Below are 27055 nucleotides of genomic sequence, written 5' to 3'. Positions count from 1 at the left end.
GAGCGCGGTGCACTGATCACCGCCACGAAGAAGCCTTGGGGGGACACACACACATACACACACAAAAGCTTCGAATGGTTCATTCCTGCTCGTATCGGACCACTTCGCAATGCGAAATGGTGCATTAGCACTCAAAAAGATAACGCTAGAAGTAAGGAAATCCGAAGATGACCGTAGACAGTTGGCTGAGCGAGGTAAATTTAAGTCCTCAAGTGCCCGCGTTGCAATCCGTGAAGTCCCCGCAAAGATGGTGGAGAGCGCCCATCGCCTCTTTTAGTTGTCTGCCAGCCAGAGAACTTCCAGAGAGCAGCCAGACCAAAATTGTCCTGGCAAGTTCTAGCAGCCTGCAGGTAGCCAGAACCGTCCAGCCTGAGCAAACCGAACGCCTGGCGGAAGTGTGTTGCGCGGTGGGCGGAGCAACCCGAGAAAAACGAAGACGCTCTGGCTGGCTTTGGCAGCCCGCGGGTAGCTAGAAGTGGAAAATTGAAGAAGCCCCCTGAGGCGCAGTGCTGTGACGAAGGCAAGGCCTCAGGGATTACCATTTAGCATGCAATCTCTGAGACCATACTTGATGGTTCGTCAAGGTTGCCAGAGGAGATAATGAAGGCAGAGTTGGCGTATGCTGCAGCCACAGACGGAGTCCGCATAATTGGATGTAGAGCTGGTGGCTGTCCGAAATATCAGTCGTCTTTACACACTAAGTCTAAGGGGCCACTGGGGGTGGTGCAAAGCTGTCCGAATTACCGAGCATGTCCAAATTACCGGTGTCCGATTTATCGGTCGGCGACTGTATTCAATTGTTAATTTATTTAGACATGCCTACATTACCAAGAGCACACGTCATTGCACACTTGATGTTTGTGTGGAGGAGGACGAGACATAGCAAAAACAAACAAGGAATGAAAAAAAATGAAAAGTGGCGGCAGCATAATGAGGCTGCACCGGCGGTGCCTAGGCGACGGAGAAGCCTTTGCTTGGCCGCTTAGCAGCCGTGCGCTCCACATTGAGTGCGTGCGCATTGTTGCTCCTTGGCTCTTCAGTTTGTGTGCGCCCAACGCCATGAGCGTCGTCGTGAAGTGCAGATATCATGTAGGCGACCTTGATTGCTGTCAGTTTAAGCAGTGTTCTGCAACTTTTAGTTCAGAGCTTTTAGGCTTGAAGTCCCCTGCAAGCTTCCGCTGTTTGTGCCAGTACTCGCACACACAAACTTGGTAGGCGTTTGCCAGTAGTTGCCACTGCTGAATAACTGCCCAAGAAACCAAACTCCGCTTCATATGCCTAATCTATATGTAATCGTCTACGGGTCCAAACACACATGAGAGGTGAGCTTCTCGCAATGGCATGCCGCATGGCACACCTGCTGGCTAGGCTTAACCAGTGCGCCTCATCTGTAGTCCGCGGCCAAAGTACCGGTTTGGTACCAAGTCAACAAAATGCGTCACAGTTGCTGTATAAAACTTGAAAAGTGGAACAACCTTGACAACGAAAATGAGGGCACGGGTATCACGGGCAACACTTCAGCGGTAGGAACTTGGTTTGCAGTTGCCATATTTATGACATTGCACGCAAGCGGATCAGTCCAAGAAATTGAACGAAACAGTGTATGGCATCTGAAATTTAGATTTTACACTAGTTCTGTAGAGTTGGTGCCGGTGCCATGGGAAACTTCGAATAATCGAGCAGGTCTGAAAATTTACCTAGTCAGCAGCTTACATTTCTTTATATCAGTTCTCACTTTCTTTTTTCTGTGTTACAGTTAAGCCTGGACGTAAGAAACCTATATGTAACAAATTCCTGGATTTCATGAACTTTTTTTCAATCCCTAACGCCATCTCCATAGAAGCCCATATATTTATGACCTCCATCTAACGAAGGCACTGTGGTGATTGACCTTGATATAAAGAATTTGCGGCCCTGATCATTTATTATCTTGAGCTGTAACCGTAACTGAAAATTTGTATGCACAGTGCATATGTTTTGTAATTTTAAAAGCTATAATATAATGGGCAGGCTTCAAGAGAAATGCACACGATCGCAGCGAGTGAGTATGTGTCACAATGATGATACGAGAGACTCTAGAACCGCTAACGCAGTTCGGCGGCAAGCGGAGAAGCCTTCTCACATAGCCTTTCAGATTATGAGCTAGCGTGCCATTGCTGCACAGGGCGGCCGAGCTGGCGGACCATTTCAAGGGCCACGCTCTGAAGCTTTTGCTCATGAAATTGTGACATCAGTTTGGCGCTCATCTATGTTAGGCTTACTCCTCTCTCAACGTGCCGATGGGCATGCTCTCATTGTTGGCGGTGTCGGTTCGCTGTGAGCATAAGTTCCGTGATTAGAAAAGACTAAGTTTTGTTTCTTGAAAACATATTTGCAATCGTGAATGTGGTTTCCACAGGCGAGAAGGATGTCGATGCCTGGTTCAACATCCCAGCCAGCTCCCTAACGACAATTTTGAGTTTGAGAGAAAGTATCCACAACGTAGTGGAGTCGGCCACAAATTGCAGGGAAAGAAAAGGCTAAAGACATCTACGTATGCTAATGTGGAGAAGACTGTTTTTACATGGTTTCTGGATGCACATGCTGCTTATACAGTGGAATTTCAACAGCCGGAAATCGCTTAAATGGAACTGCCACTAAAACAGAACATCATCCTCGTGGTTGGCTTTGTATTCATGTAATGCTCTCTGCAATGTCTCTCTCTAAATGGCACTCCTGATAAACAGAACAAAATTTCCCTAGTCCCTTGAGGTTCCGTTTAAAGAGATTCCACGTAAGTGGCACAACCCTGCAGCGGTGACGGTGTGTCAGAGGCACATGTTTGAGTTGCCTACTGCAAGGAAGGTTATGGATGCATTGGACATTTTGCGTCATCATGTCGGCTCACAGGACAATGAGGCAGCCTTGGATGATTTAATTTCATTGCAGCGTCACAAAACGTCATTCCTTGTGTGAAAACAGCAAGAAAGATCGCACAGATTGTCCTGTTAAATAAGTGTTTCAGACGTGAGTCAACCAGGATTGGCATCCGCTGCATTTTGTTTTTGCATGAGCTACGCTAGTTTTTATTCAAAAACTGTATGTAGCGAAAACCTGTATCTAACGCAGAACTGTGAAATGTTTTCAATTTCGTTACGTCAAGGTTTAATTGTACTTTGTTTTCTTGTTGCAAAGACTGCAGGTGCTCAAACATTAACCTTTCTACATTCATAAACTGAAACATGCAAACATCCCAATCACATGCTTCAATTCTCAGATACGTGCCAATGCTTCGTCTATGAGTTCGGCATGTGTGCAGCCTTCAAAAAATATTGTTATACTAGTGTGGTGTGGCTTCACTAGCATCATCATCAGACTATTTTTTTTACGTCCACTGCAGGGCAAAGGTCTCTTGCAGCAATTTCCAATCACCCCTGTCTTGCACTAGCTGGTTTCAACTTCCGTTTTCAAGTTTCCTATTTTCATCACCCCGCCTAATTTTCGCCGTCCTCATTGCGCTTCTCTTCCCCTACGCACCCATTCTGTAACTCTAGACGTCCGCCGGTTATCTGCCCTATGCATCACATGACCTACCCAGCTCCATTTTATTCTTTTTAATATCAACCAGAATGTTGGCTGTACCCATTGTTCTTTGATCCACATTGCTCTTTCCTTCTCTTAAAGTTACTCCTAAAATTTTCTGTTCAGTCCCTCATTATGCGGTCCTTAACTTGTTCTCGAGTTTCTGTATTAACCTTCAAGTTTCTGCCCCATATGTTACACCGGTAGAATGCAATGATTGCACACTTTTCAACAACAGTGGTAAGCTTCCAGTCAGGGTTAGCTAATGTGTGCCGTGTGCCCTCCAACCAATTTTTATTCTTCTGTAAATTTCCTTCTCGTAATCAGGGTCCCCTGTGAGTAATTGACCTAGGTAAACATACTCCTTCACAGACTCTAGGGGCTTATTAGCAATCTTAAACTTTTGTTCCCTTGCCAGGCTATCAAACGCTATCTTTGTCTTCTGCGTATTAACCCTTTGAGGGTTGATTGTTTTCGCCATATGCGATCGCCCAGGGCCGACTTTTTTTATTGCAGATACCAATTCTTCTGAGGGACTTACTGTATCTCGAAAAAAATTTACCGTAATTTTTTTAGGGTGACCGTAAAGTGAGAAAAAAATATTTTGCATTGGTATATATGTACTCTTTATACATGAATAACAACAATAAAAAAACGAAATAAGCTTATAAGAATTAAAAATGTGATGCACTGTTATAGTTCAAGGCTTATAATATGCGCACATGAGAACATTTCGCAATTCTTAAATATTCCTGCTCTTACACTAATATTTACGTCCACAGCGTAATTGAACTGCATATGTAAGCACACTCAAGAAAACTGTGTGGTTGTGTGCGCGTCAAAAAGCAAAACGTGTGACAAACTTCCGCTCATCTTCATCTTATCGCCAACCAGATACAATTAGATATCACGAGTCTCCCCCCACCCCCCCAAAAAAAAAACAAAAGAAAAGGAAACACATGCACGGCGGCATCCTTCCTATGTTCACCTCTGTGAGCACTAAACGAGCGAGAAACAGGCGGGCACCCTTTGGGAGATTAGTTACGAGATAGCCATCAGTTTTGCGAGCAAAGAAGCCAAAACCGCCCACAGAAAAAAAAAAACGCCCGCCCACACACGCGCCAATGCGTGAGTGGTAGTATATAGACGCATCGGAGCAAAAATAGCTTTAACCAAACCATGCAATGAAAATTGAGAGAGGGAGGCGCGAGAAAAAAATGCCCTGTATTACCACATAGTGGCAGCACATGCCAGGAAAGAAAAAAATTAGGAAACTGGCATGCTTTTTAAACGTACAGACTTGACTTTAAACGTACAGACTTAATCTTGAACCCTAAACTAAAACTTTCTTGGCTAGTCTTCAATCATTTGTCATAATTAATCTCCAGTGTTGCCAAACAGCACAATGTCATCTGCAAATCGAAGGCTGTTGAGATATTTGCAGTTGATCCTCACTCCTAAGCCTTCCTAGTCTAACAGCTTGAATAGTACTTCTTCTAAGAATGCAGTCGATAGCATTGGAGAGGTTGTGTCACTTTGCCTGACCCCTTTCTTAATAGGTAATTTTCTACTTTTTTTGTGGACAACCAAGATAGCTAGCTGTGAAATCTTTGTAGATATTTCTGAAGATATTGACGTATGCCTCCTGTACTTGATTAAGCAATGCCTCCATGGCTGCTGGTATATGTCTACTGAATCAAATGTCTTTTTATAATGTATGAAAGTCAAATAGAAAGGTTGAATGTACTCCGCAAATTTCTCATTTACCTGACTGATGACATGGATGTGGTCCATTGCAGAATATTCCTTCCTGAAGTCAGTCTGTTCTCTCAGTTGACTGAAGTCAAGTGTTGTACTGACTCTATCAGATATTATTTTGTTGAATATTTTATACAATACTGAAAGCAAGCTAATGGCCTATAATTCTTCAATTCTTTAACATATCCCTTCTTATGGTTTAGTATAACGCTGGCATTCTTCAAGCTCTCTGGTACACTTCAAGCCATCAGGCATTGCATATAAAGGGCCACAAGTTTTTCAAGCATAATATCTCCTCCATCTTTGATTTAATAAACTGTTATTTCCCTTTCTCCTGTCAGTACTGATTATAGTGTGAATATATGTGATTCCGGCCAATTACGCCATTAGCAGTCTATGCTGTGCTACAGGTACAAACCCTGTGCTCGCATCCACACTTGTGCTGGGCGGCATGGCCTCGTGTGGTTGCGCTGGTGCAGCAGTGCCCTGCTCCAGTGTAGCCCCTGGCTTGGTTGTGGTCCCAACTTGGCTGCCAGTGCCCCCTGAAGCTGTTAAGAGATGGACAACAGCGAGTTAGAAAAATTGCATAATAAAAAGCTCATGGACGACAATGTCACAGGACAATTAAATGTTTGGGAGAGTAGCATGACTTCAGAGTAAACTCCCTGCGGACTTCATTAGTGTCACCCACAAGGTCTCACATAGTAGCGTTGGCAGTACAGAAGCACATTTCCAATCAGTATACAATTGCCGGCAAACTTTCTTGAGCTTGGACATGGCAACAAAAATGTCCAAATTATCAGGCAGTCTGAAAAATTTAATTTCAATTTTGTTGTCTTTTGAGAAAAGCAGCACAGCAGGAAGTTTGTTCACCAAATTTTGCTGTGTGTTGTGCTTCATAGGTACTAGACAGTTTTAGTTTAGTGTACACAACTTATAGCATATGCTATACACTATAGTATAGCGTACGCTAAGCAGCGATGTTTGTTACAGTTTTAGTTGCCCTGCGAGATATTCGAATCTCAGAGGCCATATGCCATCGTTGCAGCTATCTCCCGACAGGAGCGATAGGTGGCACTGACATCTCGAATGTTTCTTTCGTTAGGCTTCGACTTGTTCGAAATGAGAAACGATCTCAAAAACTATGCAAGGCTATCCACAATACTCTGTCGTCGAAGCGGCCTGAGACTGAGCGAAAGTCATTTACACAATCATTTGTTACGAACGATGTGAATTTTACAAAAGGAACACCAAATTCAATTCGAAGTGGACAGGTGAGACTGCCACATGTTTTCCACAAACAACGCAATGACGCTAACACTAAATCTGAGAAATAGCGTGTGTACGCGATACACTATGGGTTGTTTAGCGTTCTGCGCATGCGCAGTAACCACCCACTATATTTTAGCGTACACAATGGTAATGGGGGCGAGCTCCTCCACTGGAAAAGCTGGAGCCACCGTCAGCATGACGTGGCATGAGGGATCACGTGGACACAGCAGCTGCATCAGCTGCTTCGGAAGCGCCGAAGCGAGTTGAAAACAAAAGTTTAAAGTCCCATCTGCGCTGCGGTTCTGATGAAGTAGTGAGGCTTTCCCACCTTGGGTGTCTGCTTGACAACATTTGAAATCACTATAATAGGTAGTGGCTGCCTTTGGAGGCGTGCAGCATGGTAAGCTACTGCTCGATGCCACAGTGCCAGACGTACATAACGAAGCCCAGTGTCAGCCTTATTCACACGTAGCCGCAGGACAAGAAGCTGCATAAAGCTTGGCTCACGAAACTTAGGACTGGCAAACAGCCATCGGCTACAACTCGGGTATGCAGCAAGCACAGATGCGAGGAATATTGTTGCTACAGCGCTGGGACTGCGATGTTTGGTGAGTATCAGAAAACGCGCACTGACACGTTCACTCGTGCTCGCTGCTCGGCTAGTGTCACGACGGTTTGGTCTATGAACTTGTTTACGCTAGACACTGGCAAGTTTACAGAAAAGGAAAGGTAGTGGTAAGAAGCACGTTAAACAAAGGCATGGCATATGGTCATGTTTGTGTTATGAATTAACACACTGGATTACGGAAAAGAAGCAGCGTGAAATCGCCCGCTGAGTGCATACAGTGCGACGCAACTTTAGAAATAATATTGAAATGTCCAAGAATTTAGAAGAAAAAGAAAATATTTAATTGTCGCGACAGCACATCACAGTCGCTGTAAACATCGAAGTCCCTGGTTAAAACAAAATTGTTTTTGAACAGCTCTGATAACGTCCATGCAACAATGGCTGCTTGTGGACTGTCAAATGCTCATACATATTCTGCGGCCCAAAGTTCGCAGCACAGTGCGAAAACGCTCTCAGTGAAAGCGAAACATTGTGTGTGGACATGCATGCAGACGCGCAGCCAGTCGCCGCGAACCCATGCGATCACTGCATTCATTGAAGCTTCATTCTGTTATGCACCGTTGGTTATACAGACCGCCCACTATAAGGACATAGTTCACATAGTTTGTGCTCACAAATTGCCGACCTTTCACGCAAGCCAGTTCGAGAGATTCCATCGCAGTGACCACGCGCAGTGGCTTTCACTGTACATATTCGGTAAAGAGATGGCGTCTGTAAACGATTCTGTGCTTTCAGTTTGCCCAAGATTATTATTTCGACAGTAATAAGGTTCCCTCGTTTTGAGAGTACTTACAGAAATGTGCAGCACGCCTGCCGCATGGTGTTTTTATTAAGCGCCATAAGCCAAACCTATGAGGAGCACCCTCCCCTCCCCCCCCCCAACCGTGTGATTCCTCATACTACGCAAGGGAGGCGCTTCCGACAGATGGCGACTCCGTAAGTCCTTGCCCCCAATAGTGTGTGCTAAACTAAAACTGTCTACTAGCTCAGACTTGCCAACCTTAGGAGTTGAAAAATACTGCAGTCAAATCCAAAAATACTAAATATAGTGAAAAATACTAAAATTCTTTTAAAGTCAATATATTAGCTGTTTACTATATATATATATAGACACCACAGACTTTGTTCTCTGGGGACGACATTGTGAACAGGCAAACTGCTATAACAGCCATACAAAAATGATAAGCCCAATTGCACTGCTACTGGTAGATCAGCATAAATGAGCGCATTCAAAAAATTAGTGTTTGAAAAACTGATAGGCGCACATAACCTAACCAGTGCAGCTTCAAAAATTGCAGTTTGGTGCCAAGTAAAAAAAAAAGTCTTTTTACAGTGGCCATACACCTATTCTAGCGGCTGCAGTGTGGCACTCAGAAAGCCAACAAATCACCATGCAGCATCTCAAATTTCAGTAATTGTTATATGTTGGTTGTACATGAAATAAGTGGCAGTGCCATGAAGAAGTCTGATTAATCAAGCAGGTCTGAAAAATCAGTGAAAGAAAGCTTCACTTTAAGGTTCACATGCACATACCTGCCTGCATGCCTTCCAAAACCTAGCTGCTGCCCAATCACGGAGGCTATGCCGTGTGCTGGTTATTCTCGCAAGCCACTACAGTGGAACCCCGGCTATATGTCACCCAGTTTTGTGACGACCCGGGTTTTATGACGGGTTGACGTAATCTCAGCGAAGTCCCATGGAAAGAATGTATTAAATAACCCGGTTATCCGACGCAATTTTACGCCTGACCCGCGTTATACAAGGACCCTTGCGTTTCTTTCCCCCCCACCAGCAGTCGCCCGCGATGCTCGCTGTGCTGAAATCGCGCCTTTTCTTCTCCACAATCACTTTCTCCCTCTCTTCTCAGTGGCATCGGCTCTAGTCGCGATGGGGAAGCGTTTCTCTCCCCCCCACCAGCAGCCACCCACGACGCCCGCTGTGCTGAAATAGCGCCTTTTCTTCTCCACAATCACTTTCTCCCTTTCTTCTCAGTGGCATCGCCTCTCGTCACGTTGGGGGAAGCATTTCTCTCCTTCCAGTTTCCCAGCAGCAGATCACCGACAAGGTAGCGCGGAGAGGCCTAGGTTTATTGCACGTGTTCTTCGTCGTAATCCTAGCTACCAGCGTTCAGTGGAGGTTTTGAGTCGTGTGGAGCAATGCAACACACAATGTACCGAAAGCTGACAGTTCTGTCACTCGGCGATAAGCTGAATGTTATTGAGGAAGCGGAAAAGCGGCATGGAGTCACGAAAGCCAGCATTGCCCAGTACCTTAAGATACCCAAATCTTCGCCTAACATGATCCTGTCAAACAAATCAGTGATACTGCAGAATGCCAACAAGTTCGGGCTCAAGCGGAAAGCGGCAAAAGGACAGCATGAAAAGTTAGAAAAAATTCTCGTCAAGTGGCTGCATCAAGCACGGAGCTCTGCAATCAACGTTGACGGCACCAGTCTACAGTCAAACCCCGTTACAACGAACACCCCATTAACGAACATTTCAGATTAATAAACTTTTAAGTAATCCCATGCCGACTGCTTATAGTTTCAATGTAAAAATATTGCACTACTACAAACTTCAGAATAACAAACAGTTCAGAATAACGATCGTTACTTAATTTCCGTGTCATCTTAACAGCACCTCAGTACTACGAACTGATATCCCGAAATGCGAGGATTCTTAGATTTCAGTGTATCCGTCACGGCAGTCGGAGCTCTAAGCTAGCAGACAACGCAGCGCGAAGAGCGGGCACCTTGCAACTTGCTTCCTGCAAAAACCTGAGATGGGGCGGGAGGAGAAAGCAGCGGGCGGGGACTTTTTTTTTTTTTTCCTTCTCCGTTGCGGAGGCAACAACGCACCAGGTTTTGTGAGTGGAGAGGCGGGGAGCATGGGCTCATGAAACCTGAGACGGTGCGGCAGAAGGAAAAAAAAAGTTGTAATTAACGCTGAAGTGGGCCTTTTCTTTTTTTCATGTTGCGGAGGCGACGACGCATCACGTTTTTCTCGCTTGTTTTCTCAGTTGTTCGCGTGCTGTCACCCGTATCAGGCCTATCCATCTTGTTCTTCTGGTTATATTATTGTGCTAAAAGTGCGTGCCGGCGTTTGCGTTGCCATGAGCTCAACAACTCTAACCACGGCAAAGAAGCGAAAGCAGTTTTCTTTGAGAGAGAAAGTAGACATTCTTCGCGAGATAGAAGACGGGAAGAAACAATCCGTCATGGCTAAAGAACGTGGAGTGGCGCGGTCGACGATCACCACAATTCTCAAAGATAAAGAGAAAATCTTTAAGCACCAGCAAGAAACTCAGCTTACCCCATCAAGGAAGCGACTGTGGCTCGGCGATTTCCAGAATAGTGACGCAGCAGTGCACCCGTCAGAAGATGATCACGGACTATTTCAAATAAATGCGCCTTGTCTGATGATCACGTGTGCAATGTGTGAGAAACGAGTTCAAGGAGATACCGTTTCAAAGGTAGGCCGTTTGCGTAACTGAAATGCTACTGTTATGGCTAATTTTTGGGCTTTCACTATAACGACCTTTCAGAATAACGAACATTTTCCCGCGGTCCCCTGAAGTTCGTTATACCGAGATTTCACTGTAAAAGAAAAGGCGGACCTTGTGATATTGCGTCTGAGCATCGACGACTTTCAGGCATCGAATGGGTGGCTGGATCGCTTTAAAAAATGAAACAGGATTGTGTACAGCCGCTCCTGCGGAGAAAGCACTTCCGTGGATGTTTCAATGGTGAACGAGTAGATGGAGTCGCTGCCGGAGAGCATTGCTGCATACAAGCCCTGCAATGTTTTCAACGCCGATGAGAGCGGTATTTTTTACCATATGCAGCCCAAGCAAACCCTTGCATTTAAGGGTGACAGCTGTAATGGTGGCAAGCGTAGTAAGAGCCTGTGACGACACTATTCTGTGCTAACGAGGATGGTTCTGAGAAGCTGCCCGTGCTCGTTGTTGGAAAGTTTGCCGACACCGCTGCGACATCGGATAAGGACGACGAAGACGCCACAGATGCCGTGCCTGTGCCTACCACGTTCGCCGAGGTGCTACGGCACATAGACGGCATTCGGAAGTTCATCTGTTCACGTGACGCTGCAGCGGACCTCCTTTTGGGCGTTGCCCAACTCGAGTGAAAGCCCTTGGTTCACGGATCAAACAAGGTCCAAAAGAAAGTTACCGACTTTTTTAAAGTTCGCGCCAGCTGGCAGGAATGACGGCAATGGGCAGTGGAGTGCCGTAAAGGTTCGTTTGAATAAAGCATGATTGATACCTGTACTGCAGCATTAATTATTATCGAATTTAGTACTTTTTTGGTAATTTGGGTTTCCAAGCCCTGCAAAGTATGTTAGTAGTTTACATTGAAGCTTCTAGCAAATCCGTCGCATTAAATAAGTAGCATTTTTACAGCCAATATTTATCTTTGGATTTTACGATGCCCACATTTTAGACGCTTTTTCGCGGTCCCGAGAAAGTCGCATAATCGAGGTTCCACTGTACTTGGTTTGCAAACCATTACAATGACGATGGTATCATCATCGTCATCACCGTATCTCGCTAGATCACACAGCATAGATCCAGTAAGGTATCAGCTGTTCTACAGTTCATTGTTTAGCTGCATAGTGCTCTAAGGTATATGAAGAGGGTATCGTTGCAAGAAGTATGTGTGGATATTGATCGCATGACATACAGTCTAGTTCAAGCCCCTAATCGAGAGCATCAACGTGACGGGAATCTCGTACAGTATGGACAGCAAGGAGGACAACAAGCTTAGGGTGGGCACCAACAAGGCAAGCTCATCTAACGACGGGGGCAGTGGAAACCATGAGGACAATTGAGTGGTTGTGTTATATTGCATATCGGTCAAGGGCAGTTCAAGGCTTCAGTGGGCCACTTCAATTATCCGTCCCTGGAAGACCTACACTGTTCGAGACAATACGCAACACTCGTTGGCTGAAAGCACAGCCTCGTGCATTCCAGAACTGTCTGGGACAGATAATCAAAGAGGCCCAGTGAGTAGCCATTAATTAAGCCTGCCTCGAGTAAAATCTGAAAAACTAAAAAATAGAAAAAGGAAAGTGCGGGCCTTACATGAGTAAATACGGTAATTTTTGCATAACAAGAGACAGGACTAAGCAAGATGGGGCTCAGCTTGTACAGAGGTACATCACCTTTCTATTCTACGTCAATGGGTTTCTTTGCCATTGGCTACATCCGCCCCACAGCACTAAGTGATGGTAGACAAAAGAAAAATGATGTGCAAAGCTAGATTGATAGATCGCATTTACGCAACAGAAAGTATGTAGATCTCTACGAATAATGGAGGCAAGGTATATCAAACAACGTAGTGAAATCAAAAGACTGGTGGCAATATGTGATGTTAAAACACTCCTACACTAGTCATTGTGGCATCACACATTGTGAAAACTTCTGGGTGACTTGCTGAGCAAGTCAAGCAGCTGAAGAGTAATAAAAGAGATTCGGCAGATCTCATACATATGTGGAAATTGGTGTTCTAAGCAAAGCTTTCTTGGGGCTTTTGCAACCTTTCAAGCAAATGCTATAGAAACATGGTGCTAAAGCTGCACATGCAAGACAGTGTATATTCAAACGTAACTCTAATGAAGCAAATGTTTCCATGCAAGCACGGTGTCAATTTGTGAGTATAACCATTATATTCGAAGTAGTAAAGGCAAGGCACAGAAGACCAGGATTCAGGAAGAAGAACACAAACGACAGGACCGGCGCCTCATTCCTGGTCTTCTGCGCCTTGCCTTTACTACTTCAAGCATGAACCAACTAGCCCAAGCAAGAGTTTTACTTGACCATTATATTCGCATAGCATCATAGAATGAGTGGCGAAAAAAAATTCTGCATTTTTTAATCTTCCCTCCACAACAAATGTGTGCAACAAAAGGCCTCCTCAATCACAACTATAAGTGTGCTTAACCCTTTAATTAACCGCCGTGGACAAGTCTCACTCGTTCACAATTTATTTATTTTTTTCGGCAAAACGTGCCAAAAAGGAGTCTGTCTCATTCACGTGTTTGGGTTCTCTTTTTAAGTGCCGGTAGCGAGCTGGGCTCGTCCAATCTATTTTAACATTATGGTGAGTTCCCTCTTTGCCTCCCCCACTTGGGGGGGGGGGGTCTAGAGACTCTGTTCATCTGGTAGAGATCTTAAAAATGGCAACTGCCAATTGTGTGTTGCTGCGCCCATCATGAAACCATGGGTTCGATACAGTCGTGAAGCTCTAAAGATGATTTGTTTCTGCACAAAAGAATTGAAGTTAAGGCAGCTTTGCCATAGACACATCCAGTGACTCTGATGTAGCCAACTACAACAATATTTCTGAAACGGCATGGCAGTGGACAAAGTTAGATGGATGGAACCTGTTTCTTGTTATTTCATATCTTCAGACAAAATATGAATTTACAGTAAAACCTCGTTAAACCGTACCCGCTTAAACAGTATTTTTGTTTTAAAAGTAGTAAAGTCAAATCCCCGACTCAGCGGCCATTGAACATAATGTGTTTTGTATCCACATAAACCATACCAGCTTATTGCGTACGTATCAGTTAACACGTATTGTTTCCACTTTTCGTCGCGCAAACACGGTGGTGTGTCGTCTCCATCGGGTGGCCAGGAAGAACAATAAGCCTCAGAGATCAGCACAACGGCCTCCAAGCACCCTGTGCGTTTGCACATGAAGCCACATCAACATCATTTCAGCACCGTGTCAGAGGGAATTATGGAGTCATGCAAGCGGGAGCTCATGTCATGCCGAAACTCGGATAAAAAAAAAAAAAAAAGCTGGGTGCTTAGCATAGAAAAAAAATTAGACATCGTTCGTGCTATCGTACATGACACGAGAAGTTGGCGCTGGCACGCGACATGGGTCTACTGTTTACTACAGTGTGTAGCATTTGAAATGCGAAGAAGTTGCTTGGCAGTGCTGCTGCGACCGCGAAGAGATGTCGGCTACGAGGTCTGACTTTTCGCCATCATTGCCTTTGTTATTGCCGAAGTGTCGCCTAGCGACAGTGATAAGGACAACACGGAAAGCAACAGCACGGGTGCTTCAGGACCGGCAGTGGCCGAAGCTGCACGTCACGTTAGCCTCATGAGTACAATCGTCGCTATGAGAACAGCACCCCGCAATGAAAAGGTGCTCCGCGACTTCTGCAATGCTACCGCGCCTGTGCACGGAAATTATGCAATGCCAACGAGGAATCTGCCATGCGAGTGTTTGCCGAGAAGAGGGTGCTGGCTGAAAAGCTGGCTCACAGCTTTAGCAAGTTTGAGGCCGCTGTTGTACCGTCGCGGCATCAAATGAACATGACATGTTTGTCGCGCGAAGTAAATAAATACTCTATGTTTTTTCCCCTTTCATCGCACTCTCTCCGAGTTCTGTTTCTGACAGGTAAGTGGGCGATCTAATGCTATTTCGCTTAAGCAGTAGTACCGTTTATAGTATGTCCTTTTCCGAGTTCTGGCCAACTATGGTTTAATGAGGTTCCACTGTACTACCTTCATGTTATATATATATATATATATATATATATATATATATTTCTAATCTGCAAAAAATTTGCTATCCAGATGTGTAGTTAAGAAGAAATGTCATTTTCTGATCGCTTTCTCAGATTTTTAATGGCACTCAAAGGGTTAAGCATTTTTGCGAGTGCCGATAGGATGCGTTGCCAAGAATATGTGGCAGAGCATTGATCGACAAAGTAAGTACAAAAGAAGCAGATTTGGCAAGAGAACACATGCAAAGTATTTGTGACTGCAACACAGTGCACTATCGAAGGGCAGAAGTGCCATGACATGTTTTGTAGAGAAAAAATTCCCTTCTTTTTCCTTGTGGCAGAAGGCTTCATGGAAAAATAATGTGATATGATAAATGTTTCTTGCAACAAGCATTTTGCAAGCTGCCCAGTGAAAGAAAGCTTTCCCACTGTTCAATGGAACAAGTGCAACCAAGTCTGGAAGAAGTAATCTAACAGCCTTAATACAGTGAAATCTCATATAACAAGATAGGTTATAACAAACAAATGAATATAACAATCCTAATTTGCCTTGGCATCCCTACAGATGCCGACGCACTTGTCAGATCAGACAGTTTGGTCGTCAACAACAGTTAAAATTAGAAAGACCAACACTCGAGCTTACCTTGCAATGGTGGATTAGTCTTAGCAGCAATGGCTGGTAAGGCTGTACCTGTGGCCGGTATACCGTAAGATGCAGCAGGTGATGCTGGCACTGAAGAGAGCTGCAGTAAATAGTATGTGAGCAGGTATGAGATATAAGACGACAGAAGAAAATGGGAATAGGACCTCTGGCAGGTTGAAATAGGCTCTGACTTGGCAATTTACAATGTTAAAATTTCGTTCACAAACAAGAGAAATGTGGCAGCTGAAGATAGCACAGACCCATCCACATCTTGAATTCAAGAAGGAACTTGCAGAGTGAACGAAGTTTGGGTGCACCTATAGACGCATAATGAGAACACACGTGTGCAGAACCAAGCAGTAGATATGAAAGAAGTACACGCTGACTTTTCAGTGCCAAAGAGAGCTAAAACACAAATTTCATCAAAATATAAATAAGCGATACATGTATGTGTGAAAATGAATGAAATACTTACACAAGGAAAATACAGACCTCTGTACTGTTACAGAAATGATAGTTAAAAGACAGAACACGCTGTAACAGACCAAAGCCACATACAAGGGTATCACAAACAATGTAATAATACCATTCCAAGCACACTGGGCTATTTGGCATAATCTGGAAATTGTTAACTGGATTTTGGCAGGATCATAAAAATCAGTAAAGTTATCAAACAGAACAAGAAACAACAGAAGCTTGTTACTTTATTTGATAAAATCATCCGCTATCATCAGCTACAATTTGAGCTTAGAAATGAACTTGAGATAGGATTTTATGCAGCACACAAATTCACGTAAATTGCCTCTCCAGCGTTGTGTGCACATGAGAAGAGAACTGCTGTGAAGTCCAAGTTTCAAGCACTTCGAGACAGGCGATGCACGCTGCAGTCACATCTGGGGGATGATGCGACCATTTAGGGGCTAACGTTGTGGTCAGTATATCAAAGACCATTCCACTGTGCAAGCGACTTGCAATGTTTGTGAGTAAAAAATAATTAAACTCTCATGTGTTCAACATGGCCCTGGAGAAGAAATTCAGTAACTTGATAACTTTTACGATCTCAGGAAACTGCCCGAGACATGCGGAGATCTCGGATAAGCTTCAGATAGGCACATTTCATATCTCCCTTCAAGTTCTATATATTCGAGATTGACTGTAACACGAATTGTCATTCCACGGACTTTTAAATCCAGTCGACACAACACAGAAGCAAAGAGTCCCAACCTATTTCGAAGGGTTACACAAAGGCATTAGTCACCTGTGATGATGAAAGCAGGCCAGCTGCATAATCTGGCGTCACAGGTGCTGCCGATGTTGTGGGTGTAGTCGGTGCCTCCTTGTCTTTCTTCTGCATCTCGGGAATTTCCTCTGCACAGAGCAACATGAGAGGAAAAATTTAACTTGTGATCCACAAGAGCTGCACGTCTGACTTCTTTTCAATTGATAGTCACACCACCAGAGTAGCAACACAAAACATTGAAACCCAAAACACTGAAAATATTGCAACACAATAAGCACACATAGCGGAGGAAATGCAGAGTGTGCCACTTCAAACCATTTTGTTGGAGAAAAATGGGTCCAGGAGTGGCACACCAAGCTGTCTTTTGTGCTCATTTCTGTCCATGTCTCATTTACTAAATCTTTGAAGTATCAACATGAACAAGCCCAATGATTAGCCTTATAACACCAAAGGAAAGGAAAGGAAATAAAAGAAAGGGACACTGTAGTTCCAACAACGTTCACTTCGCAGGTCATCAACATATATTATGCTGTATCCTACACAATACAAAGAAACATTGTTCTTGTTCCCAGTATTTTTGAAATGCAAGCAAAACTTGCATGCAGTAAACTCTCGTCATAACGAAACGATTTTACTCGAATTATCACTTCGCTTGAAATTTCTCCCGTCCTGAGCCCAAATGCACAAATTTTAAACCAAGTTACACAATGCATACCGACAGCCACTCCGCTTAGAGTGAACTAGCAAGGGGCGAGCAAGCAACTAGCAAGCAATTAGCAAGCAGCACTCTACACCTCTCCCACCAAGCGACCCTCTTCAATGCCAGCTATCACCATTGTGGTGCCTGCGCACCCTTTTTCTCCATGCTGCACCCATGTGTTATCAGCAGCAAGCGGTGCTGCCATCCTGTGGGATTAGTGCTCTACAGAACAGGCAAGTCTTATTCCGCACAGCATTCCGCATGCCCTGCGTGCCCAAGGTCACCCGAACAAAGATGCACTACTTCCTCTGTGCATGTGTGCGATCAATTTCGATTGCAATTGGGCTCCCGAAAATGCACGGTGTGACACCCGCAATAGACTTTCGCGGAGTTGCCCTATTTCATCTCCACTTTTTAGCTTTTATGGAGCAGCCACTTTTATTGAATTACTGCTTATACAGTGGACTCTCTTTAAACGGAACCTCAAGGAACCAGGGAAATTGGTTCCTTTTATAAGAAGTTCCATTTACTGAGAGACAAAGCTGAATACAACTGCATAAATACAAAACCAACCAACTGTGAGGATGGTGTTCTATTTAAGATAACGATTTCCATTTATCGTGATTCCACTGCATTGAATTTTCTTGCCGTCCCGTTCACTTTGTTATAACGAGGGCTTATTGGAGTTTCCCTTCTGTTGCGACATCTATTTTGCAGTCATCACATCTTAACAGTAAGGGTGTGCAAATACTCGAATATTACTGAATCGAATTGAATAGTGCACGATCGAATAATTCAATTTGTGAATAGAATATCTAGTATTTCATTTTTCGAATATTAAATATATTCGTTGTAGACACCCGTGCAATGCTACATGTCATGTGCACCGCAGAGCCTCTCGAAGCTTGATGCCACCCAAGTATTCCGTCAAGTGCAAAAGCATGTGCGAAGATAGGCATGCAGGCTGTGCTGGTTACATGGCAACGAACTTTACGTCAATTCAACATGATTTTCGGACCGATCAGTTAAGAGTCAAGCACCCGTACAAACATATTAGCAGCAAGCATTCCACAACGGCTTGCCACTCATTACCACATCCACCAGCAGTTAACTTTCGTCATGGCTGCACTGCTAGGCCATTAGGCCTAATCAGCGCTGCTTCATTGGGCATCGGCCCCTAAAGTTATGGTTTGGTGCCAGAACCGACACAATCTGTTCGCACCAGCTGTGAGACTCGGAGAGCCAACAAAGCGCCTCACAAACAAAAGCACACGGGATGGCAAAGAAGTTGTTTATAACCACCACCTTTGTGACCCACCGTATGGTGGCCTCTCATTCCCAATGCCGTTCATAGACACACACCGGCCTATTTTTGTCGTTTCGAGCAACCCCCTTACAAGGCTAGCTTTGGATTTACATTGCGGGTACGAAAGTGCCATGGCTGGTTGCATGAGTTTGTGCTAAACAGTCGATGAATGAGGGGGGGGGGGGGGCAGCATCGCGCAAGCTTGCCATGACCCTCCAGATTTCAGAATCTTTGGCAGGTGGCAAATCACGCTGAACCTGACAATGAAACAGTGTGGACAGTGCATGCAAGAGTGGAGTGGTGATCGGGTCAAGTAATGAGTGGTCCTTTCAACTGTCGTGCAGGTAGGCCTTACGATAACCCACCTGTCGTGAAGCTGGAATAGCCCATGTTTATTTTGGTGAAAAACTGGATAGCGAATCTTTGTATGCAATAAATAAAAGATTAGTGCAAAACACTGGTCCACTATTAAACTGAGAACCTCACAGGCTCAGTAGAACAGAACATCACTAATTCATTAGCTTTATAGGGAAAAAAAGCACTTGGTTGGATTGAACAGAAATTCTACTGATAAAAAATAATATTTTCCAGGACTTCATATACTAGAACCGAGCTGTAATCAGCGCCAGTACACTGATTTGACATCCCCTTTAATAAGAGTAGATCATATGGTATATCTTGATTTCTATGTACCAAATTTACTGATAGCCTGTTATGTTCTTGTTATGCAATGCTAGGAGACAACTGAGCATGTGCAGTATTGTATTTTCTTGCTGAAATTTTGTAAGCATTAAATTTTGTGAAAAATTTTCTGATCTTCAATATTCGATTTGACAATGGTCATTTTCTTCTTGATTTGATTCTATATTTGATTCGGAATCTACTAGTTGGTATTCGCATACCCCAAGCTAACAGCCTAAGAGCTAAGAGATGGTATGAAGAGAGAGGATTCTTTGCTTTAATTATAAGACAACACAAATGCTGATCACTTATAAAACAAAGTGCTGCTAGTCACCTTGCTGATAAAAGCTGACAAAAGTTTGCCCTCAAAACAAGTGTGATAGGTGATCAAGATGCTGTCAACAATGAAAAATTAAATCCGCAGTTAATGGTCTAACTGAAGTCCCACTTATGAACTACTGTATACACAAAGTTTTGTTGTACTCTCTGTTACCGTAAAGTAGTGCTGCAGAATTTACTGTTTGCACAGTGATCAAATGAAATGCAGCCTACAGGTAAATTAGGCAATGCAACACCTAAAGTGTATGGTTGTACTCCATTTCCTTTTTCTATGCACCGTAACAGTGCTTTCATGATCTGCATGTGCTACACTAGATGATATTTGAAATTTCACAGTCATGAAGGTGACAGTAGCAGAGCATAGTAACAATGACAGCATCCCGATTTGCAACAAAGCAAAGAGGCAGACACTGCTTGTACAATTACAAAATGCTATCTACATAGTTTTGCTTTACAAACAACTTCTATCGAGTGGCTCTGGTATAAGCTTTTCAAAACCATGCACTCAACAATATGTCTTGAAGCAGCCAGCAAAAAAATTAGCAGACAGGATGTTCAATACAAAGGTCAAACTGCACAGATATTAGGGAAAAGACAGGATGGGATCCAAGTTGTTCTGACCACTAGTGCAAACGTAAGACGCCATTTGCAGGAACCTTAGGTTCGAGCCCAGTTAGGAAACGACTTAGTTAGATGACATCTTTCTGTACCCATGGTTCTGTTGTTCAACTTCACAAGAAGAATTCCTTGAAAGAATAGTACACAGTTTCATTTATTATTAAATAACAGCCATCGTAAGTTTGCTTCCAATCTAGGAATATTCAAATAAGAGTTGGTGCTCTCAACTGCTTAGTAATTAATTTAATTTGGTTTAACGTCCCAAAATTGCAAAGTGGTTATGTGAGATGCCGCAGTGGCTTTCGATTAATCTCGACTACCTGAGTTCCTCCAATGTGCACCCAAAACGCAGTACACAGTCGTTGTTGCATTTTGCCCTCATCTGAATGTGGCTGCCCCGGTTGGGAATCTACACCCGCTACCACATGCTCAACAGCAGAACACCACAGCCACCAAGTCACAGTAGCGGCTGTTCTCAACCGCCAGTGACATATTTTAAGGATTGTCATAGTCTACTGCGAGCTTTTCACTGACGTTGCCGATCAATGGGCAGGCACAAACTTACCCGTAGGTTTTTTCCTCCGCTTGGCATCCCTTCCGTAACCAAGTGGCTGCTCATTGATGTCCAGCAACTGCATGCAGAAATAACCGTGCAAGGTCAACAAGCTGCACCCACCACAATAAACTGCTTATACAAGTGACTAAGGTACAGCATTTACTCGATTTTAACACGCACCTATTTTCCGGAAAAATTCACTAAGGTATGACAAGAATGTTAGTATCGAGTACAAATTGTAGATTGCGATAGGTGGTGGCCAAATCTCGCCCCAAATCTCCCGAGGTGATATTTATGCAAATGCATTTATTCACAATTTCTACATAATGAAATTTCATTGCTACTGCAAAGGCCAAGGCATTGATTGGAAATTACCATGGCTGCAAGCAGTCAAATGGATGGATTACACACAGTTGTTTATGGACACACTGCACCTGACTAACTAGCAGACTAGCTTTGATTGAAGTGCTGTTATAAGATGAACTTGTCCTAAAATGTTGTGTGGCACATAAGGCTGCATTATGATAGAAAGTACCGAGGTTTTCAAGCAAACTCTGAATGCAGTGCCTTACTTGATAGCAAGTTTTGAAGTCTCAAATTGCGTGGGAACCACAAAAGCTCACTGCACAATTGTGCACAGTATGGACCAAGAACACAACAATTGAACATTTGAATTGAGTGCAATGTGCTGCAGCAGGTGCTGCTTATGGAAAGCTACATAAATAATTTGCACAAATGCATATCCACAAGATGAAAGTGCGGCAGGACAGTTTGCAGGGCACTGAGATACAAATTTCATGATAATGGTTGGTAGACAAGCTCCCCTCTGGTAATCAACTATAGTGCAAAAACAACCAGAAAGCAATGATACACTTCTGCGCACCATGTAAATACTGTGCCATCTAAAGGCCAACTGCGACAAAATTTCAATTCGTCAAAATTTGTTATATGTACATGAATAGCATGTACACTGGAACGCCGGATATGTGTTCCCCGATTTTGCGACGTTTCAGGTTTTATGACAGTTTAGTGTAGTCCTAGCAAACTCCCCATAGAGACAACGTATTAAAAACGTCCATTATACAATGTGACATTACGCACATTCTATCTCATACAATGACACACATGAAACTGCGAACCCAACGGCAGACACATGATAAGTGCTGCCAACCTCCAGCAGCTCCCTAGCTATGCCGTCCACTCCATCAGCAAGGGGAGAGCAGAGCTTTGCATTGGGAAAGATCAGAAGGGTTTCCAGGCTCCTTTCCAGTCATTTTCCTTCTCCAAGAATGAAAGTGGCCAAGGAAGTTTTGGAGCATGAATTGTCCATGTTTGCAGCAGAAAATACGCTTTCTGCAGCAGCTTGGAAAAGGGCAGCAGACGCAGCTATGCGCAACTGTCGTGCGTAGACTGGCAGGGCAAAGATGAAATACTTCTGTCTTTTTAAAATCACAGACATGTATTTTCCATTTAATTCAGTTAGAATTAGTAATAATAGCAGTCTTTTTAAAATTGCAGACATATACATTTTCCATATAATTAAGTCAAAATTAACAAACATAGTATTACTATGAATGTCCTCACGATAACGAAATCAGCCAATAACTGTCAGTGGGATTTGTGGCTTTTGATGTGGCTGCATCATGACATTACGAGGGAGAGAGCAGGAAATTTTTCACCGTTTTGGACACAAAATTGCAAATTACCTGATTCAAAGTGCAATAATATTCGGCTTCCAAAAGTACTTCAGGGCCCCTTTAAAAATGATACTAAGGTTTTAATTAAGGGTGTGCGAATATCAAATAGTAGATTTTGAATGAAATATTGAATCAAATCAATAAACAAGAGCAAAATATTGAATCAAATATTGAATATCCGTAAATTTATTACAAAATTTAATGCTCACAAATTCTGGGCAAGAAAATATGGTGCTGCACATTGCTTGGTAGTCTCCTAGCATTGCATGACAAGAATATAGGAAGCCAATACAGTAGAACCCCATTGATACGTTTTTAAAGGGACCATGTAAAAAAGACGTACCCAGCCGGGAAAACGTAACCGTTACGAAGGGCACAAGTCGCCACAGCACGTCAGAAACAGTCTTAGTGGCTGCCTGTGCCATTATTAGATGTCTCAGTGCTTGTACTGTGAGCAGGAACGGCTGATGAGGCTGTGCATAGTTAAAGGGCACTTACGTGTCCCGTGACGGTGGCCTCTACCACAATATTTTGTGCACACTTCACCACATAACAAGGTTCTACTGTGTGCCAAAGCTAACTAAAAAGAACCTGCAATTGTGAAATGCAAATAAGACCCTTGCAGGCACCAAAGTAAATGTAGCCCTGTAATTGGCAGGACTGGTCCAGTGTGCATGGTTCCCGATAGGTTTTAATCCATGGGCACTTCTTCAGATGCTTCGCCAACTGCTCTGTGCATGCTTTTCCCAATGTTTGTGCAGCACCTGGCTTGTGCAATCTTGTTCACTTGTTGCAAACTTTGGGTCACTTGTTACAACAAATTGGTCGCCTGTTGCAAGGAATTCGTAGCTTGTTGCAACGAATCAGTCGCTTGTTGCAAAATGCGAGAGTCAATAGGCCTACTCAATTATGCAGCCCTGGACTGTCCGCAAACCATCTGCAGCTTCCGGTCTGACTAGCCCTGACAGAAGAGCACGTCACAGTCACGTGATCGAGCTGTCGGGGACTGCCTGAGGTTTCATTCGAAAGCACCATGACTGGAAGTCACTCTCCTTGCTGCTGTCGTGTGCTTAGCTACTCGTGCATAGCACCCTACCCAGCAAATTCATTAATGTGGCCTCTGAAGTGGTGCAGCCTCAGAGGCCATGTCGCCGACATAACTATAAAGCTTGCATAATGGTATCGCAGCCTGACCGCAATAAGCATGTTCACAAAGCACAGTTTACGTCGGGCTCCAGCTCCCTTCATGCTGTTTAACCACTATATCTAAGCTAGTTAATTGCCAGTGAAATTTAAGCAGAATTCCCACAGGGACATAAAATCACAGTCATGCCACATTACTGTGGCATGATATTCTAAAAGCTTGTGAGACCGTCAGGCTACTCGTGAGACCGTCTACTAACTAAAGGCTCGACGCATGTCTAGGACAGAGCATGTGCACACCCTCTACTAATCCTGCATGTCATAAAGCAAACGCTCGAGCTTGGCAACAGAAGGGATCAACATATCTGTCAGCAGCAATTGGTGAAGCTGCGATTGTAATACCATCCCAGCTACCAACATGTAATAGCCACATGCAATATGATATACTTCCTCACACACCAGTTTCATTCACCTCAAAAGTGAAATCTACTTGTTAACTATGCATATAGCAATGAACATCACAGATTTTACAAAACACACCAAGAAAAGCAAGCATGTGCAACCTGATCACTGCTTCCCTATTAAAAAAAAATATGAAGACTAAAAGTGCAGCAATTAGATAGCTCGTGAAAAACTCGCATGACGGCACGCAAAGTTACGATGTAACAGAAGCGATAGCTGAGCACACAGTATTTACAATCTGGTACGCACAAAGTATGCAGAAATACACGGTGTCTTTCACAACATGGCACCAAGCACAGCATGGACCTTTTTAAGATAGTCATCATATGCTAGCTGCTTGTGCTTGCACGAGCAATAATTTACTAACAGCTCTGAGAGTCTGCAGACAGTCCACAACTTCCAATCCGTGAAAAACCAACACGATTCTGGCAGCTCTCAGACTGGTGGGCGGAGCTTCCGAAGCTGTTAGAAAACTGAATACGGAACAGCAGCCCTAAGCAGTCTGGGACTGTCAGGCATTGATAATCGAAGAGGCCCAATTTCACCCTGCACTGTTATATTTACGTGGCGGCCATTTTCAAATGCAACATAAGATGTGGGAGCATTACAGAATGCCGCTGTATCAAGTGGAAACATAATACATGTACATAGAAATGATGACGCGAAATCAATGATGCTTGCGCATCCCCCGCATTCACGAAGTGAAACATCACTGTCTCTTTTTGTTACCTCCTCTTGTTTTTGCCTCTATCTATGGGCGACGTGTGCCGCACGCCTCCAGTAGGGTGCCTCGATGTGCACGCCCTCGGGCACGGCGCGTCAAGGCACCCTAGCCTCCCTGATCAGAAGTGGTGGTGGTCACTCTGAATGTTCACCATAACCGAAGAGCACATATGAGGCAGTTCGCCTTAAGCAGATTCTTTTTTCCATTGAGTTTATGGAAAACCAAACAAACATTCCCATTTTGTTTGTTTTATGCCAGATTCAGCTTCAAGTGCTTTGTTTCCTCTGAAACTAATGAATTAGTGAGTTGCTGTTGCAGCGAATACCAATGAGGCTCTCAGTTTAATAGTGAACGTATCTGCCACAGCAATCTTTTATTTACTGCATAGATAGTCTTGCTTAACACTTCTTCTCCAAAATGCAGAAGGGGTACCTCAACTTTACGGCAGCTGGGTTATCATAAGGCCAATCTGTGCGACAGACAAAAGGACCGCCCGCGCATCACATGACTCTTACTAGCCGGTGCAAAGAGCAGGCGCCGTCTGCACCGTTTAAGATAGTCACCTGTCAATTATTCTAAAATCTGCATCGTCACAGCAAGTTCACGGGACGATACCCCCACTTGTTTCTCTGCTGTCAATGCCAATGCATGCAAACTGGTCATCACACTTTCGCACGTGCCTCGTAAATCTAAGGGTTCGTTGGAACGGATTGCTTGAACATAAAAAAAAAAAGGGGGGGGGAAGAAAAAGCAATGTGCATCTAATGTATGGCATCGGTAACGAGAGACCACTGTTACATGTGCCGCAAAGCTGGCAGTCGTGAACAACTTTTTTGCTACACTCGCCCTAATATTGCCCTAGCTGTATTATACAAAAAGTTACAGCTGTCTAAACTTCAAATGCATTTTTCTCAGTTCAATGTTTTTACACACTGCACTTAGCCTTACAGGGCTTTTCTCTATTATGTCATTCAGAGACAATAACAAATTTGGTATTAGTGTATTCATATTGAAATGATCTAGGGGGTGATGCTATTTCTGTTACTCTAGCATCATTGTGCAAATTACAATAAAGAATAATGAGTGAAAATAAGAAAAAAAATATTTACAGTAAATGCTGGTCTGCTTTCTTACCTTTAGAATGCCTTCAAACAAATGAAGATAGCATCACCACCTAGACCAAGTCTTTGGCATTAGCGTCACGCACTTACTTTTCGTGTTTAGCAATGCGAAATTGTCAAAAAGCCCCTTCAGAAGTACCCATTAAGTTTATTTTCAGATTTTAATGATTTCTGAACCGAAACAGCTATCGAAAAACTAATTATACATTTGAAATCAGGGCAAAAACCTGATTGAAACGGTGAAGTTTAGTTCAGATTGAACCAAAATAAAGAAAGGCATTTTAGAACCCACATACCCTCTTAATAAAAAATCTATGGGCAATTTGCTGAGCTAAACTGCGATAGGCGAAAGCCTATCTATGACTGTCTCTGTTGCTGTTGTCTGAATTGTTCTGCGAACGGACACTGCCGTGGTCGTGAGCATGGGATGCAGTCACCGCCATATGGCTGCAAGGTTTATCGCCGATGTGCGTGCACCCCCACACGCATGTCCACACTCTCTCACGCGCCCACACGCACACCGCTACTGGCATGGCGCTTCCTCTCCTTGCGCCCCTCGTCAGTGATCACCGCTTTCCTGCATCGACCACGAACTGCGCCCGGACACTCATGAGCCACTAAAGGCTTACGCCTTAATAGCATGCAGTACACTTCCAACGGCACTCAGCCCCACGCGTTGTGAAACAGATAGGGTTGACGGAGATAGCCGTTAATGCGGCGTGCGTCGACCCTGTAGGTAATTTGCTGATACCGGAATAGGAAACTTAGTGCACACCGGTGTTTTCACGTGAGATGGGTGGGTGAGTATACTACATTGCGGGCAAGTTACTGCGGCAGATGGTTACTGTTTTTGAATGTGCGTGCCTCGTGCTCTTTCTTGTTTGCATGGGATCTGGCGGCTGGAAGACATATAGGATCACAGTTTAGAGATATTCTAAATGTTGGTGCCAAAATATTGTGCTTTCCAAGTACGTATGAACCGGTAAAAATACGTAACTGTACTGGGTCATTTTTTTTTTGTCCTCGATAGTGAAAATTGGCACCAGGAAATCCTACGTAATGTCCTCG

The 27055-nt window shown here is 43.8% G+C and overlaps 1 protein-coding gene across 4 annotated transcripts in view; it reads right to left on the bottom strand.

The window, feature by feature from the left end:
- Positions 1 to 27055, bottom strand: part of LOC142579569 (negative elongation factor A-like) — a 66448-nt gene that overhangs the window by 22397 nt on the left and 16996 nt on the right. For all 4 annotated transcript variants that reach the window (XM_075689919.1, XM_075689922.1, XM_075689920.1 and 1 more), the window contains exons 6-9: positions 20850 to 20916; positions 16659 to 16768; positions 15401 to 15500; positions 5738 to 5867 (exon numbers count right to left, since the gene is read on the bottom strand). In XM_075689919.1, coding sequence (XP_075546034.1) covers positions 5738 to 5867; positions 15401 to 15500; positions 16659 to 16768; positions 20850 to 20916 — 407 coding nt within the window. The remainder of the gene's footprint in view (positions 1 to 5737; positions 5868 to 15400; positions 15501 to 16658; positions 16769 to 20849; positions 20917 to 27055) is intronic.

Source organism: Dermacentor variabilis, chromosome 4 (genome assembly GCF_050947875.1).
Source record: "Dermacentor variabilis isolate Ectoservices chromosome 4, ASM5094787v1, whole genome shotgun sequence".
Taxonomy (NCBI): domain Eukaryota; kingdom Metazoa; phylum Arthropoda; class Arachnida; order Ixodida; family Ixodidae; genus Dermacentor; species Dermacentor variabilis.
This window is presented reverse-complemented; position numbering and strand designations above follow the sequence as displayed.